The 14,384-nt window shown below is 38.8% G+C and overlaps 1 protein-coding gene and 1 long non-coding RNA gene across 4 annotated transcripts in view; one reads left to right on the top strand and one right to left on the bottom strand.

Annotated features, from left to right (window-relative positions):
* Positions 1 to 14,384, top strand: part of LOC137252094 (uncharacterized) — a 150,025-nt gene that overhangs the window by 102,612 nt on the left and 33,029 nt on the right. The gene's annotated exons all lie outside the window — the stretch shown is intronic.
* The window catches only part of LOC137252093 (gustatory receptor for sugar taste 64c-like), a 41,712-nt gene that overhangs the window by 25,697 nt on the left and 1,631 nt on the right, over positions 1 to 14,384 (bottom strand). Inside the window, exons 3-5 of the mRNA XM_067787316.1 lie at positions 11,943 to 12,140; positions 7,715 to 7,875; positions 4,120 to 4,242 (exon numbers count right to left, since the gene is read on the bottom strand). Of these exons, the coding sequence (XP_067643417.1) occupies positions 4,120 to 4,242; positions 7,715 to 7,875; positions 11,943 to 12,140 (482 nt within the window). The remainder of the gene's footprint in view (positions 1 to 4,119; positions 4,243 to 7,714; positions 7,876 to 11,942; positions 12,141 to 14,384) is intronic.

The raw sequence follows: 14,384 nt of genomic DNA, 5'->3' as shown, positions 1-14,384 counted from the left end.
TTTTTTTTCAATTCCACATATTACTGGCGCTGTAAGGACTTAACATCATATAGCTCCTTACCAATTTCCATTACTCCTTTGTATGGGAGGTGCCACGCCCCTTCTTACTCACCCCTTCTTTTCCTAGTGGTGTTAGGGATTGATCCAATTTAACTATTTACTGGATTTCAATGTTCTTAGAATATTTCCAGAGTTATGCTTTATCAAACATCCCATTTGTATGGTAGGTGCCACTCCCTTTCTTTATATTGAAGTTATGTTTAGCCTATGACCATCTTTGGAAGGTTTCTAGTGGGTGATTCAAATTTAGTTGTGATCGGCCGATCCGTTTAGGGCTCAACCCCATTTATACCTACATACAAACATTCATAATTTTAATTATATATATATATAGATTGAAGATGTGCATAGACTTTGGTAACAAAAAAGTTTTAACGGCGGAAGATTACTAAACAACCAAAAGGAATAACAGCCAAACAACTCTGTAGTCAAACTTTAGCTGTTATAATAATCTAAGTTTGTGCGGCAGCCATAGTTCTTAAAAATTACATTTGTAGGGAAGGTGCCACGCCCCCTTTTCCCCGATTCCACATTTTACTGGAGGTGTTAGAACTTAACCTCCAATAGCTCCTTACCAATTTTCATTATCCTACCATTACTACATCCAGAGATATGCAGTATGATAAATTCCATTTATACGGGAGGTGCCACGCCCCCTTATCCCCCACCCCACATTTTCTTGGGAGTGTTAGGGATTGACCTCATATAACTCCTTAATGAATTTCAATGTTCTATCATGAATACCTTCAGAGTTATGTATTACCAAATATTATTTTGGATGGGAGGTGCCGCACCCCTTTTATATATCGATATTATTTTTAGCCTGTGACCATCCTTGGAAGGTTCCTAGTGGGTTGTGTAAATTTGGTTGTGAGTGGACGATCCGTTTAAAACGCAACTCGGTCTATACCTACATACATAATTTGAATTTTATATATATAGATAATGGAGTAACCGCCATCATGATTCAACTGATATTCAGTCTACCCACATGCTCCACTCCGCCAATCTGACAGCAGGTTTCATGGTCTCATAGTGACTGTGCACTAATAGGCATCAAAATAGGGTTGACAGGACCTTAACCTTTGAACAATCTTTTTTGGGTTTAATTATTACTAAGCCGGTTCCAGCTATTCTCCTATTAAGTAAAGCTTCAAGGTCGCTGTACTTCCCTTCTAGCGATATATTTTATTCCCCAACAATGCCTTTCCATGTCGCCCTGTGCTTTGACTCCAACCCAGTCGATTTTATAACCTTTGGTCGTCATCCCAAGCAATGTGTAGAAACATATTGCACTGTCAGCCGACGTGCTTGGCTTCGGTTATACTCTGCAACAGCACTTCATCGAAAACCAATGTTCTTATTCTACTGGAGGTTACTCTTTCGGAGGCGACACAACGGCTGTTGTACTAGATTACTAGAATTGATAGTAGTCCTATACCGGACTATATTGCCTTTAAAGTTCTCTTCTGTAAAAATCACGTGAGTTACTCGTGTTAACCTGAATTGCATTGTTTGATAGATATCGTAATATATATTTCACTACTAATCACCGAAAGAGGGTCGACAATTTCTTGTCCTTAGCATCGCCATGGCCCTAATTAAGATTGTGTCAATCCGCGTACAAAGAAGAGCGTCTATCCACACTCCTATGGGCCACTGAACTTTCAGTGCTTAGCTAATACGTGATGGTTTCTGACGATCTTAGCATGTAAACGTCCTGCAATATGACATTCGCGTTAGGGCATGTTCTTTAATTTTCTCTAATGGAAATCATTATTGCTCTTTTCCACCCTTTCGAGCTATATGCCAGCGCCTGTAAGTCCCTAAAAACCTCTATGTCCCTAAAACCTCTGTATGCAATATTTGTTCCAAATATGAGCCAAATCAGGCATCATAGGTCGCTTTCTATTCATGTATGTATTATGTGTTCCAAATATGGACCAAATCAAATCGGACCACAAATACGATTTTTGTGAATATCTCGATCCTTGCGCCACCTAGCGGCGATTTTTTTTGATAGGTCGCTTTCTATTCTTGTATGTATTATGCGTTCCAAGCATGAGCCAAGTCGGACCACAAATACGATTTTTGTGAATATCTCGATCATTGCGCCACCTAGCGGCGATTTTTTTCATAAGTCGCTTTTTATTCTTGCATGTATTATGTGTTCCAAATATGAGCCAAATCGGGCCACAAATAAGATTTTTGTGAATATCTCGATCCATGCGCCACCTAGCGGCGATTTTTTTCAACGGGTCGATTTCTATTCTTGCATGTATTATGTGTTCCAATTATGAGCCAAATCGGACCACAAATGCCTTGCCTGTCAACTCAAGCTAAATAAAACCGTTTAAAAATAAATATAAGGCACAATAACCTCCGAAGATATTTTAGGACGAGCTTCTCTTCCCATTTTTTTGATGAGTTTTCACTGAGAGCTTTTCGTGACAGAAATGCACCCAAAGTGCCGAGGTGCGTATTCGCTTAAAAACTGTTTCTTCTATTTAAAAAAACTTGTTTCTAAAATTTTGATGTTGCTTTGTCCAGAGCGGGAACCAAGGATCGTCGGGGTGGTAAGCGAAGCACACTACCATCATACCACTCTGTCCTTCTCATATTAGCTCACCACCAAACGGATATTCGGTGGCTACCCAGAGAATACTTGGCCTTAAGCTGCTTGAACTGAGGGCATTCCTTGTTGAATAGCAGTCAGAAGGGTTCCCCATTTACGTGGACTTCTATGTACACACGGCTATCAATAATCAATACGATTTTTGCGAGGTCGCTAACTTGTACCTTTTTCGAATTTTAAGAATTTTTAAAAAATATTTCGAGAATGGTGGGCATGGTATCACAATTTTCATGGAAGTTTTTTCTTAAATTAACCAAAATAAAAAAGGAGTGTTAAATTGGCGACGTTTAAAAATAACTGGCACTGCTATTTATGTGTTCGTTACTGTATGTGGTATTTTTATACTCAGCTGAGCAGAGCTCACAGAGTATATTAACTTTGTTCGCATAACGGTAGTCCGTAACGGCATAAACTAATCGAGATAGATATAGATTTCTATATATCAAAATGATCTGGGCGAAAAAAGAAATTCATTTAGCCATGTCCGTCCGTTCGTCTGCCCGCTCGGCCGTTAACACGATAACTTGGGCAAAAATCGATATAACTTTACTAAAATTAATTCACGTACTTATCTGAACTCTCTTTATATTGGTGTAAAAAATGGCCGAAATCGGACTATGACCACGCCCACTTTTTCGATATCGAAAATTACGAAACATGAAAATACGCCATAAGTCTATATCAAATATGAAAAATGGGATGAAACATGGTAATTGGATTGGTTTATTGATGCAAAATATTACTTTAGAAAAAACTTTGTAAAATAGGTGTGACACCTACCAAATTAGGTAGAAGAAAATGAAAAAGTTCTGCAGAGCGAAATTAAAAGCCCTTGGAATCTTGGCAGGAATACTGTTCGTGTTATTACATGTATAAATAAATTAGCGGTACCCGACAGATGATATTCTGCATCACTCTGGTCTTTTGGTCGATATCTCGAAAATGCCTTCACATATACAACTAAGGGGCCACTCCCTTTTAAAACCCTCATTAATATCTTTAATTTGATACCCATAACGTTGAAACACATTCTAGAGTCACCCCTGGTCCACCTTTATGGCGATGTCTCGAAAAGGCGTCCACCTACAAAACTAAGTAACACTGCCTTTTAAAATACTTATTAACACCTTTCATTTGACACCCATATCATACAAACACATTCTAGAGTCACCCCTGTCCACCTTTATGGCGATATCTCGAAAAGGCGTCCACCTATAGATCTGTGGCCCACTCCCTTTTAAAATACTCCTTAATACCTTCCATTTGATACCCATGTCATACAAACACATTCCAGGGTTACCCTAGGTTCATTTTCCTAAATTGTAATTTTCCCTTATTTTGTCTCCAAAGCTCTTAGCTGAGTATGTAATGTTCGGTTACACCCGAACTTAGCCTTCCTTACTTGTTTTGTTTCGAAAATTTACCTCTTTGACGTGTCGTTTAATCCGCCAATGCATTTGACGAAAACGTATTGCAAAACACCGAAAAATCAAGCTTAGGAATATATCCACATAATTCCAGGCAAATGTTGTTGCAATTGTAATCCACTGAAAAGAAGTTAAAAGTTATGTTAATAAATAATAATTCATAAGCTGTACGAAATATATTTCAATAATATAGAAATTAGTAGGAAGGGAAAAATGTTGGTACTATTTTGCTACTTTTTTACTGCTTTGGTAATGTTGGAGACGGGGACACGAAAGATAATAGAAGAGAAAACAGAGAAAATGGTAAGAAAGAGTAGAGGAAGTTGGAGGGAAGTCGGAACAGTAAAGAGAACAAGAGGAAGATGGAGAGTGAAAGTAAAAATAAGAATAAAGGTAATGCTTTGAGACAAAGTAGTAAATAGCGGTTAACAGGACGATTAAGAGTAATAGTTAGAGTTAGACTGAGATAAGAGCAAGAGCAGAAACATTTAGGGAATACTGAAAGGCACAGGAAAATTTAATGTGCCAATTAATGTAAACTAAAAAATTAAGAGGGGAAAGGAAATAAGAAAGGAAGAAGGTTAGACAGAGGAAAGACAAGTAGTTTGATAGAGAAAAACATAACAATGTTTATCAGGTTTGAGTAAAGGATTGACTGGTCCCGAAACATATAAAAAAGCATTGCATACGTTGTCGCCTTACTAGAAACGTATGTTGAGAAAATCTCAAAAAAAATTTTATACTCAGCTGAGCAGAGCTCACAGAGTATATTAACTTTGTTCGCATAACGGCATAAACTAATCGAGATAGATATAGACTTCTATATATCAAAATGAACTGGGCGAAAAAAGAAATTAATTTAGCCATGTCCGTCCGTCCGCCCGTAAACACGATAACTGGAGGAAATTGTTAGGTATCGTGATGAAATTTGGTATGTAAGTTCCTGGGCACTCATCTCAGATCGCTATTTAAAATTAACGCAATCGGACTATAACCACGCCCACTTTTTCGATATCGAAAATTTCGAAAACCCGAAAAAGTCCAAAAGACGGATAAAGCGATGAAACTTGGTACGTGTGTTGATCTTATGACGCAGAATAGAAAATTAGTAAAATTTTGGACAATGGGCGTGGTGCCGCCCACTTTTAAAAGAAGGTAATTGAAAAGTTTTGCAAGCTGTAATTTGGCAGCCGTTGAAGATATCATGATGAAATTTGGCAGGAACGTTACTCCTGTGTGTTAAATAAAAGTTAGCTAAATCGGATGACGAACACACCGACTTAAAACAAAATGTTAAAGTCAAAATTTACCAAAAAATTGAATATCTTTACTGTATATAAGTAAATTATGTCAACGTTCAACTCCAGTAATGATATGGTGCAACAAAATACAAAAATAAAGAAAATTTCAAAATGGGCGTGGCTCCGCCCTTTTTCATTTAATTTGTCTAGAATACTTTTAAGGCGATAAGTCGAACAAAAATTGACCAATCCTTGTGAAATTTGGTAGGTGCATAGACTCTATGACGATAACTGTTTTCTGTGAAAATGGGCGAAATCGGTTGAAGCCACGCCCAGTTTTTATACACAGTCGACCGTCCGTCCTTTCGCTCAGCCGTTAACACGATAACTTGATTAAAAATCGATATATCTTTACTAAACTCAGTATACGTATTTATCTGGACTCACTTTATCTTGGTATAAAAATTGGCCGAAATCCGACTATGACCAATCCATCTTTTTGGATATCGAAAATTAGGAAAAATTCTGTACCAAATATGAAAAAAGAGATGCAACATGGTAATTCGATTGGTTTATTTGACGGAAAATATAACTTTAGAAAAAAACTTTGTAAAATGGGTGTGACACCTACCATATTAAGTATAATGAAATGAAAAAGTTATGCAGGGCGAAATAAAAACTCTTGAAATGTTGGCAGGAATACTGTTCGTGGTATGAGATATATAAATAAATTAGCGGTACCCGACAGATGATGTTCTGGGTCACCCTGGTCCACATTTTGTTCAATATCTCGAAAACGCCCTCATATATGCAACTAAGGGCCACTCCCTTTTAAAACCCTCATTAATACTTTTAATTTGATACCCATATCGTAAAAACACATTCTAGAGTCACCCCTGGTTCACCTTTATAGCGATATCTTGAAAAGGCGTCCACCTATACAGCTAAGGCCCACTCCCTTTGAAAATACTCATAAACACCATTCATTTGATACCCATATCTCGATATCTCGAAAAGGCATCCATCTATAGAACTATGGCCCACTCCCTCTTAAAATACTCTTTAATATCTTCCATTTGAAACCCATGTCACACAAACACATTCCAGGTTTACCCTAGGTTCATTTTCCTACATTGTGATTTTTCCTTATTTTGTCTCCAAAGCTTGTCAGCTGAGTATGTAATGTTCGGTTACACCCTAACTCAGCCTCCTTACTTGTTAATATTGTTTTGAACTATCAAAATACAGCCACACAATCGGGCATTAAATAACCCAAGTTACAATAAAAAATAAAATATTATTGGAAAGGCATATAAACAAAAAAAAAACCACAAGGAAAGACAGAGTGCATAAATACTGTCAATAAAAAAATAAATGTAAGGCGCGATAACCTCCGAAGAGATCTAAGGCCGAGCTTCTCTTCCAATTTGCGTCGTGCTCCTCTTGATTTTCCCTACAAATTGGCCGGACGGGACCTACATGTTTTTTGCCGACTCCGAACGGCATCTGCAAAGCAGATGAGTTTTCACTGAGAGCTTTTCATGGCAGAAATACACCCGAAGTGCTTGCCAAACACTGCCGAGGGGCGACCGCGCTTAGAAAAATTTTCTTCTAATTGAAAAATCTTATTTCTAAAATTTTGATGTTGCTTTGCCCGGGAGTTGAACCCAGGGCATACGGTGTGATAGGCGGAGCACACTACCCATCACACCACGGTGGCCGCCAATACTGTCAATACAGCACCTAAATTCAATGTCGAGAAGCTCGCCACATTTACGAGCCATTCGAGAAACGAGAAGCCGAGCTCTAGATTTCTCGAGTCTCGAAACTCTCGCTTGTGTATGAGATGAAAACTTTAGCGTAGAGAGTAGATCTCAAATTTCAAATTTAGGGACCAGATTTTGCAATTTTCTTATTTCGAATGGGGATCAACGCAATCTATAACCTACGCACCGCTGTCTAAAAAACAAAGCCTTTCGAAATGGAATACAACTAATACAGCGACTATATGGAATGTCGAGATGCTCGTGAGACTTAAAATCTCGCGATAAGCCGAGTTCTCGACTTCACGGGTCTCAAAACACTTCGCTTGTGTTGGAGAAGAAAGCATAAGCTCTATGATCAATGATCCGTCTATAATCTACGCATTGCTGTGTTTCAAAAAGCTTATGACTTTATCTAAATTTCTCAATATAAGCTAACAATGTTTCGGGCAAAATTAGCTTTCAGCTGGTCTTTTGTTTTAGAATGTCCCATATGTATATGCGCCAACATTATATGAATAAAAACCTTTTGTGTTTATGCGATAAAAATAAATTAACTGTAAAGCGATTAAATGTAAAAATACCAACCTCAACTAATGGAATCAACCAAATGTTATAGTTGAATATTGAAAAAATCTGCAAACGTTCACGCAAGAAATAATTTTTCCAAAAATCCACTGATAAATTGCATTTTTTTATTTGCATGTCGTTGTTGTAAATTGCGGTGCCAATATAAACAGAATGCTCCACTGAAAATGAATAGTAAAAAGTTTTAAAAAAGCGAGGTAAAAAAAAGTTGAGATAATATTCCTGTGAAAAAAGTTGCAGCGTGTTTCCAAATATACATTTAAACCTTTTCCTTTTGAAGGCAGCGAAATAAACAATGAAGTATCGTGTGTACTAGGGCGGATCGACTTTTCACCAAAAAATCGCATAGACATGTCGTTGTTGTTGTTTTTTTGGGGAGCGTTATCGATGTTGATGGTTCTCTGTCGGATACAGCTCCTGTACGTTCCGGTAACAAGCACCATTAAGATACTAGCCCGACCATCTCGGAAACTATTTAGCATGACCACATGGAACCTTCAAGGCCAACCCGTTCTCTCACCCCCTAGATCCAAGAGGAATTTAGGGTCGCTGTAGCCTCGGCTGTTAAAGAAACAGGATTCGCCACGGGTAGGTGAGGTTGACAATTGGGTTGGAGAAGCTATAAATTGCGCTCTGAGAGTGTTGCGCTACACAACCTCTTGAATCAGTTTGTTATTTTAGTCGCCTCTTACGGCAGGCATATCTGCCGCGGGTATATTCGAAGTCCCCTAACCCGCTGGGGGCTCTACAGAACCTCTTCAACAACTTTGCTTAAGATACTTACAAGTTTGCATAAATAAAAATTTATTAAATCTGGCAAATGCATGAACTTCGCCCTAAAACTCGCGAGGATGAAATTGATGTTAACCCATCTTAAACGATGCTACACAGAATGATCTACAAAGCATGCGGATTTCCTGTTTTGTTCTGGAAATCAAGTCGCTCTTATTTGTAGTCTTCTGAAATTCGTTAAAAGTAGCACGTTGTTGTTGTTTTGAATGCAAAAATACTACCCGAAGGCTTGGGGTGTGTTACACATACATATGTAGTCCGGTACGCTCAGAGACTAGCTCCTTCTGATTACAATTTTACTGCCCTGGAAATATTCTTCTTTTCACCACTAAAACCTTCGCTTATGGACTTTAGTCGACTCTAACGGCAGGCATGCCTACCACGGTAATATTCTCAACCCTTTAACTGCCGGGAGAAAAAGTAACAGGTTTGAGCAAGGTTGCTGCTTATTTCAATTAAGCATTTCAGTTCAATTCCGATTGCTTGGCAAATCGAATCCCATTAATACTTTGATTTCGGTCCATTTGTCGGTCGCTTTATCGGTCCCTGCCTTAGTTTTTATTCTAGTGCCAGTATCAGTTTAGCGTTTAGTTTTTGGTTTCGACTTGGACTTGGACTCGTTTCCGGCCTTTGTACCAGCTGTTCGAACTTCGGTTCTGCTTCGACTTCAATGTTATATAGTTCCAGATTCGATTTTGTTCTCAGTTTTGATTCCGTTTCCATTTCAGTTGCTGACCAGTTTTTAGGCCAGATCCGATTTTAGTCTCAGTTTCTAATCCGGTTCCAATTTCAGTTTTTAGAGAAATCCGGCTTTGTTCTTAATTTCTAATTCGGTTCCAGTTCCAGTTCTTATACTAGATCCAGTTTCGGTCTCAGTTTGCTAATTCGGTTCCGGTTCAAGTTTTAATATCAGATCCAGTTTCGGTCTGAGTTTCTAACTCAGTTCTAGTTCCAGTTTGTAGACCGAACCCGGTTTCGGTCTGAGATTCTAATTTAGTTCCGACTCCAGCTTTTAGACCAAATCCCTTTTCGGGCGCAAATTCTAATTCCGTTATGGTTCCAGTTTTTAAACCAGATCTGGTTCCGGTCTCAGGTTCTAATTCGGTTCCGGTTCCGGTTCCAGTTTTTAGACAAAAGCCGGCTTCGTTCTGAGTTTCTAATTAAGTTCGGGTTCCCGTTTTTGGACCAAATCCGGTTCCTAAAGTGGTTCCTGTTAAAGTTTTTAGGCCAATTCCGGGTCCGGTCTCAAAATCTAATTCCGTTCCGGTTTCAGTTTTTAACCCAGATCTGGTTTCTGTCTCAGTTTCCACTTCCGCTCCAGTTTCTATTATTTTACCAGATCCGGTTTCAGCCTCACCAATTATTCGGCTTAGGCTTCAACTTTTAAAATAGATCGGGTTTCGCCCACTTTCTAATCGGTCCCGGTTATAGTTTTTAGAGCAGATTCAATTCCGGGCTCAGTTTCTAGTTCGGTGCTGTTTCCAGTTTTAAGACTAGATCCGGTTTCAGCCTCAGCCCATTATTCGGCTTGGGCTTCAACTTTTAAAATAGATCGGGTTTCGCCCACTTTCTAATCGGTGCCGGTTATAGTTTTTATACCAGATTCGATTCCGGGCCCAGTTTCTAGTTCGGTGCTTTTTCCAGTTTTAAGACTAGATCGGGTTTGAGTCTCAGTTTCTAATTCAATTTCGGCTAAAGTTTTTAAACTAAATCTGGTTTCGTTCTCACTTTCTAATCCGGTCCTAGTTTCAGTTTTTAAAACAGATCTGCTTTCAGGCTATTTCTAAAACGGATTCGGTTAAAGTTGTTAGACTAAATCCGGTTTCGGTCTCAGTTTGTGATCCGGTTTCAGTTTTTATACCAGATCTGGCTTTGGACTGTTTCTAAATCAGTTTCGGCTAAAGTTGTTAGACTAAATCCGATCTCGGTCTCGGAGAATAATCTGGCTCCGATTTCAGTTTCTAGACCAGATCTGGTTTTGGACGGTTTCTAAATGGGTTCCGGTTAAAGTTGTTGGACTAAATCAGGTTTCGGTCACAGTTTCAAATCCGCTTCCGGTTTCAGTTTTTAGTCCAGATCTTGCATTTGAATGTTTCTAAATCGGTTCCGGTTAAAGTTATTAGACAAAATCCGGGTTTGGTCTCAGTTTCTAATCCGGTTCCGGTTTCCGTTTTTAGACAAGATCTTGCTTTGGAATGTTTCCAAGCCGGTTCCTGTTAAAGTTGTTGGACTAAATCCGATTTTGGTCTCAGTTTCTAAACCGGTTTCAGATCCGATTTCCGTTCCGGCTTTGTGTGATCTGAAAACGATTTTAGTATCGAATCACGTTTCGTTCAGCACTTTGAATTCAGTTAAGCTCATAACGGGTTCGGTCCCGGCCTTGATCATAGTTTTCGTTCGGGATAATATCTCAGTTTCTGTTTCCGTCTCGAATTCTATCCTGATTTTTGGTATTATGCTAAAATACAAAAAAATTTGTGCCAATCACATTTTAATATAACATTTTTGCTACTTTTCTTTTCACCCTAGTCTAATGTTCTTACATACACGTACACGTACATTAGGGCGGGTCGATTTAAAAATCGCTCAGTGCTCTGTGAAAATCGTATTCTAGGGATCAAAATAAGAAACTTTCCCGAGGGAATCATACCTCTAAAAGTATTCTGATGTCCCCCCCCCCCTTTGGATCGAACTTTTGGGTAGAGGTAATTTCAATTCTACCTGCTGTGTCTTGTGGTGGCTTAAAAAAAACAACACAAGCAATTTTACGATCTGCAATTGTGTCACAGTGATACCTTCATTTTTTAAAACGGTTGAATAAAAAACCCACACAACTATGTTTACGACATGCAAATGCATCACAGTGATGCCTTGGTTTTAAAAGGGGGTTGTAAAAACGCTAATTTCTAATAATTTTTTTTTAATTTCTTTTCTATTACTAAGCTAAATTCATTTTTTCATTTACATATGTTCTTACAAAATAAACTTCTAAAGAGAAAAATAAACTCCAAAAAGAAAAAACATAGGCATTTCAAAGTGGGAGTTTTCAAAATTTGCTCCTACGACCCAAAGGGGGGACATCAGAATTCGTTTTAGAGGTATGGTTCCTTCGGCAAAGTTTTTTATTTTGATCCCTAGAATATGATTTTCACAGAGCAATGGGCGATTTTTCTGCTTCCCCACAAATCGACCCGGCCTAACGTACATACATATCCAACGTGAACTTCATCAGCAGCAATTCTCCACGGTGCTTGAACTTAATTCTCCGGAAAATTTTATTACCATATGCTGGGCTATATTTAGAAGTAGCTGCTAAAACTTAGAAGTATACCTTAAACTACATACCGAATGTGTAAATATAGTTTCGCTACACAGGATATACACAAACTCAATATTGGGTGTGTAGGTGGAGGTATATTTGTATGTATTAACTTACCTGCGGCACCAATAAGCAATATTGCACCAAAAGTGCGCACATTTTGTGTATATTTCAGCGATTCTCTATTGCCGTAGGATTTCTTCAGAAAAGCCTGCTCGCTGCGGTGCATATGCTTAATCATGTTTGGCCATTTACGTGCAAGTTGTAGAAAGCTACTAACGCTAAAGGCAGACATGATGCTGAAACTAAAAAAACCTACGATGAAATATAAAATAAATAAAAAGGTCGTTATATGCAAATTGTAAATTTTATTCAATTTCTTGGTACATATTCCTAAATATTGAAGGATTTGTTTGATTCAACCAATTTCCAGTCATTACAATTGATCGGTTTTTGAGATAACAACAACAACAGCAGGCTTTACACCAGAAGCAGTTTTCGGCATCTTGACTTGCCTATTATGGGCAGGTCTACAAACTGATAGAGGGGTTACTCGAGAGCCAAGGATTTGTGTCTCTCTTAACATCGGAAGAACCTTCCACAACGACTTACCAACAGATGCACAAAAAGGACACTCGGTTCTGGTCGAATTTATTAGTAGAGTGCTGGATGTCAGATGCAATACAGGGGTAAAACCAAACAACTGCCCTGAAAAAGGTATGAGAGAGAAAGCGTCAAGGTTTACTCTTTCTCTCTTACTTTGACCTGTGATTGCGAACGACCCTCTTCAGGGCCTAGAGGATGGAAACTGCCAAGCGATGGCCTATGCTGATGACCTAACCTAAACTTGCCAAAGAAAAGTATTTGAATGCTTTGAAAGACGTTAAAAGGAGTATATATGCGGCTGTACCGACCATATCATACGAATTAAGCGACAACTGTGGTGGAAAAAAGCTGGCTCTATTTTCTACAAGGTACAATATCTTTGCCTTTAGACTTAAATTTTGGAAGTACAGCTGATGCTGTCGGAGAGGGTAAAGTATTTTTGGACTATTCTTGATAGCAAACTGTTGTGAAAGCTTGATTGGTGGAGGACATTACACCGAAAACCTTGAAGACATTTTGCTGCTAACCTTCGGAGAGTGTCTTTGTCGGTACAACAATAACAACAACAGAGGCATTTTGGCAAACTCTAAGTGCGCTCATCAAGTTTAATTCATTAGCCCTATGATAAAGTGATCAAGCCAATGCTTTTCTATGAGATTCTTTGGTATGGTGCAAACAACTTAAAATTTCGTTCACGGTCAAAAGGATGGAGGCAATGTAAAACTGAAAAAAGTTGGCAGTAAACCCGATACCGCGGCTAACTCCGGTTAACTTCGTACTCGTGCGACACAAAAAAGCCTCCAAACGAGAAATATAAACTTGTGAATCACAGCATCTTCATTACTCTGACTGGCTCCGACTCTATTCATGGAAGAAAAAGCGTTTATGTGCCGACTTTTACCCGGCTGCTGCTCGGTTAACCGCTCATACTCATTCAATCGAGGAATGAAGTGAATAGTTAATTGACTGGGAAGGTTTCGGAGGCATTATTCGGCCAGATTATCATGTATGCTGGCAAAATACTCTTCCCGAATACTACAGTGTCTTCGCAGTGCCATCATATTATATTTTTGTAAAAATTATCTGTTCGCCAAATCAACTGTCACGCTAATCTCTTGATCCGTGCAATAGCCTACGAACTTAACACGGCTGCCAGGAATCCGTTGGTCACGTGTTTTTACTTCTAGGACGAATGGAATATCTTTTCATTTTTACAATGAAGTTCGGGATGATTTGTTTTTAACCTTTTGTCCCTTGCAAAATATGCTTCTTGTATTTTTAAATTTATAATACTCCTTTAGGTAGGTGTGAAATAGCACCGAAACGTGTAAGGGTAAGAAGTAATAGCTTGACTTTGACTAATAGGCCTAAAAAGGCTAAAATAATACCCAAAAAAAAGTATGTATTGAGAGAAATGCACTAACCGTTACATTATACCTCCGTATAAGGCCATATTAAATCGTACCTCTCACGGCTAGCGCTAATATGTTAAGTAGCCATCCCATTTTTTAAAATACCTTCCTCGCATATCTTTAGTCCATGCTCCATATGCATCTTCCGCTGGTCATTTATGAGTGATAGTGCTCACGTATAGGTTGACAAGTATCTCTTCTACTCCAATCCATTATTCAGCGAAATTAAGGTGGACATATGTCACCATATCTTCACAGTATTGGCAGGCTGGCTTTTCAACTTTTTTTTGTTTTTGTGTTTCGTGGAAGGATGAAATGCTTTATGCACTGACTGGGATATTTAAGCCTCACTGCGAGACTCTCCGAATGTAAGACTCCCTTCTTCCATGAAGGCTACCCAATAAAACCTTACCTCCCACGGCTCGCCCAAACCCCCGTACCTGGAACTACGTTTATCTTTAGTTCGGTTACGGGTGCGTGCTACGTGAGCTCTGTGGCTACTCTCACGCTAATGAGCTAGGCATCCGTCTTCTCTTTTACT

Source organism: Eurosta solidaginis, chromosome 5 (genome assembly GCF_040869045.1).
Source record: "Eurosta solidaginis isolate ZX-2024a chromosome 5, ASM4086904v1, whole genome shotgun sequence".
NCBI lineage: Eukaryota > Metazoa > Arthropoda > Insecta > Diptera > Tephritidae > Eurosta > Eurosta solidaginis.
The sequence above is the reverse complement of the archived record's forward strand: the minus strand, read 5'-3'. Positions and strand labels throughout refer to the sequence as shown.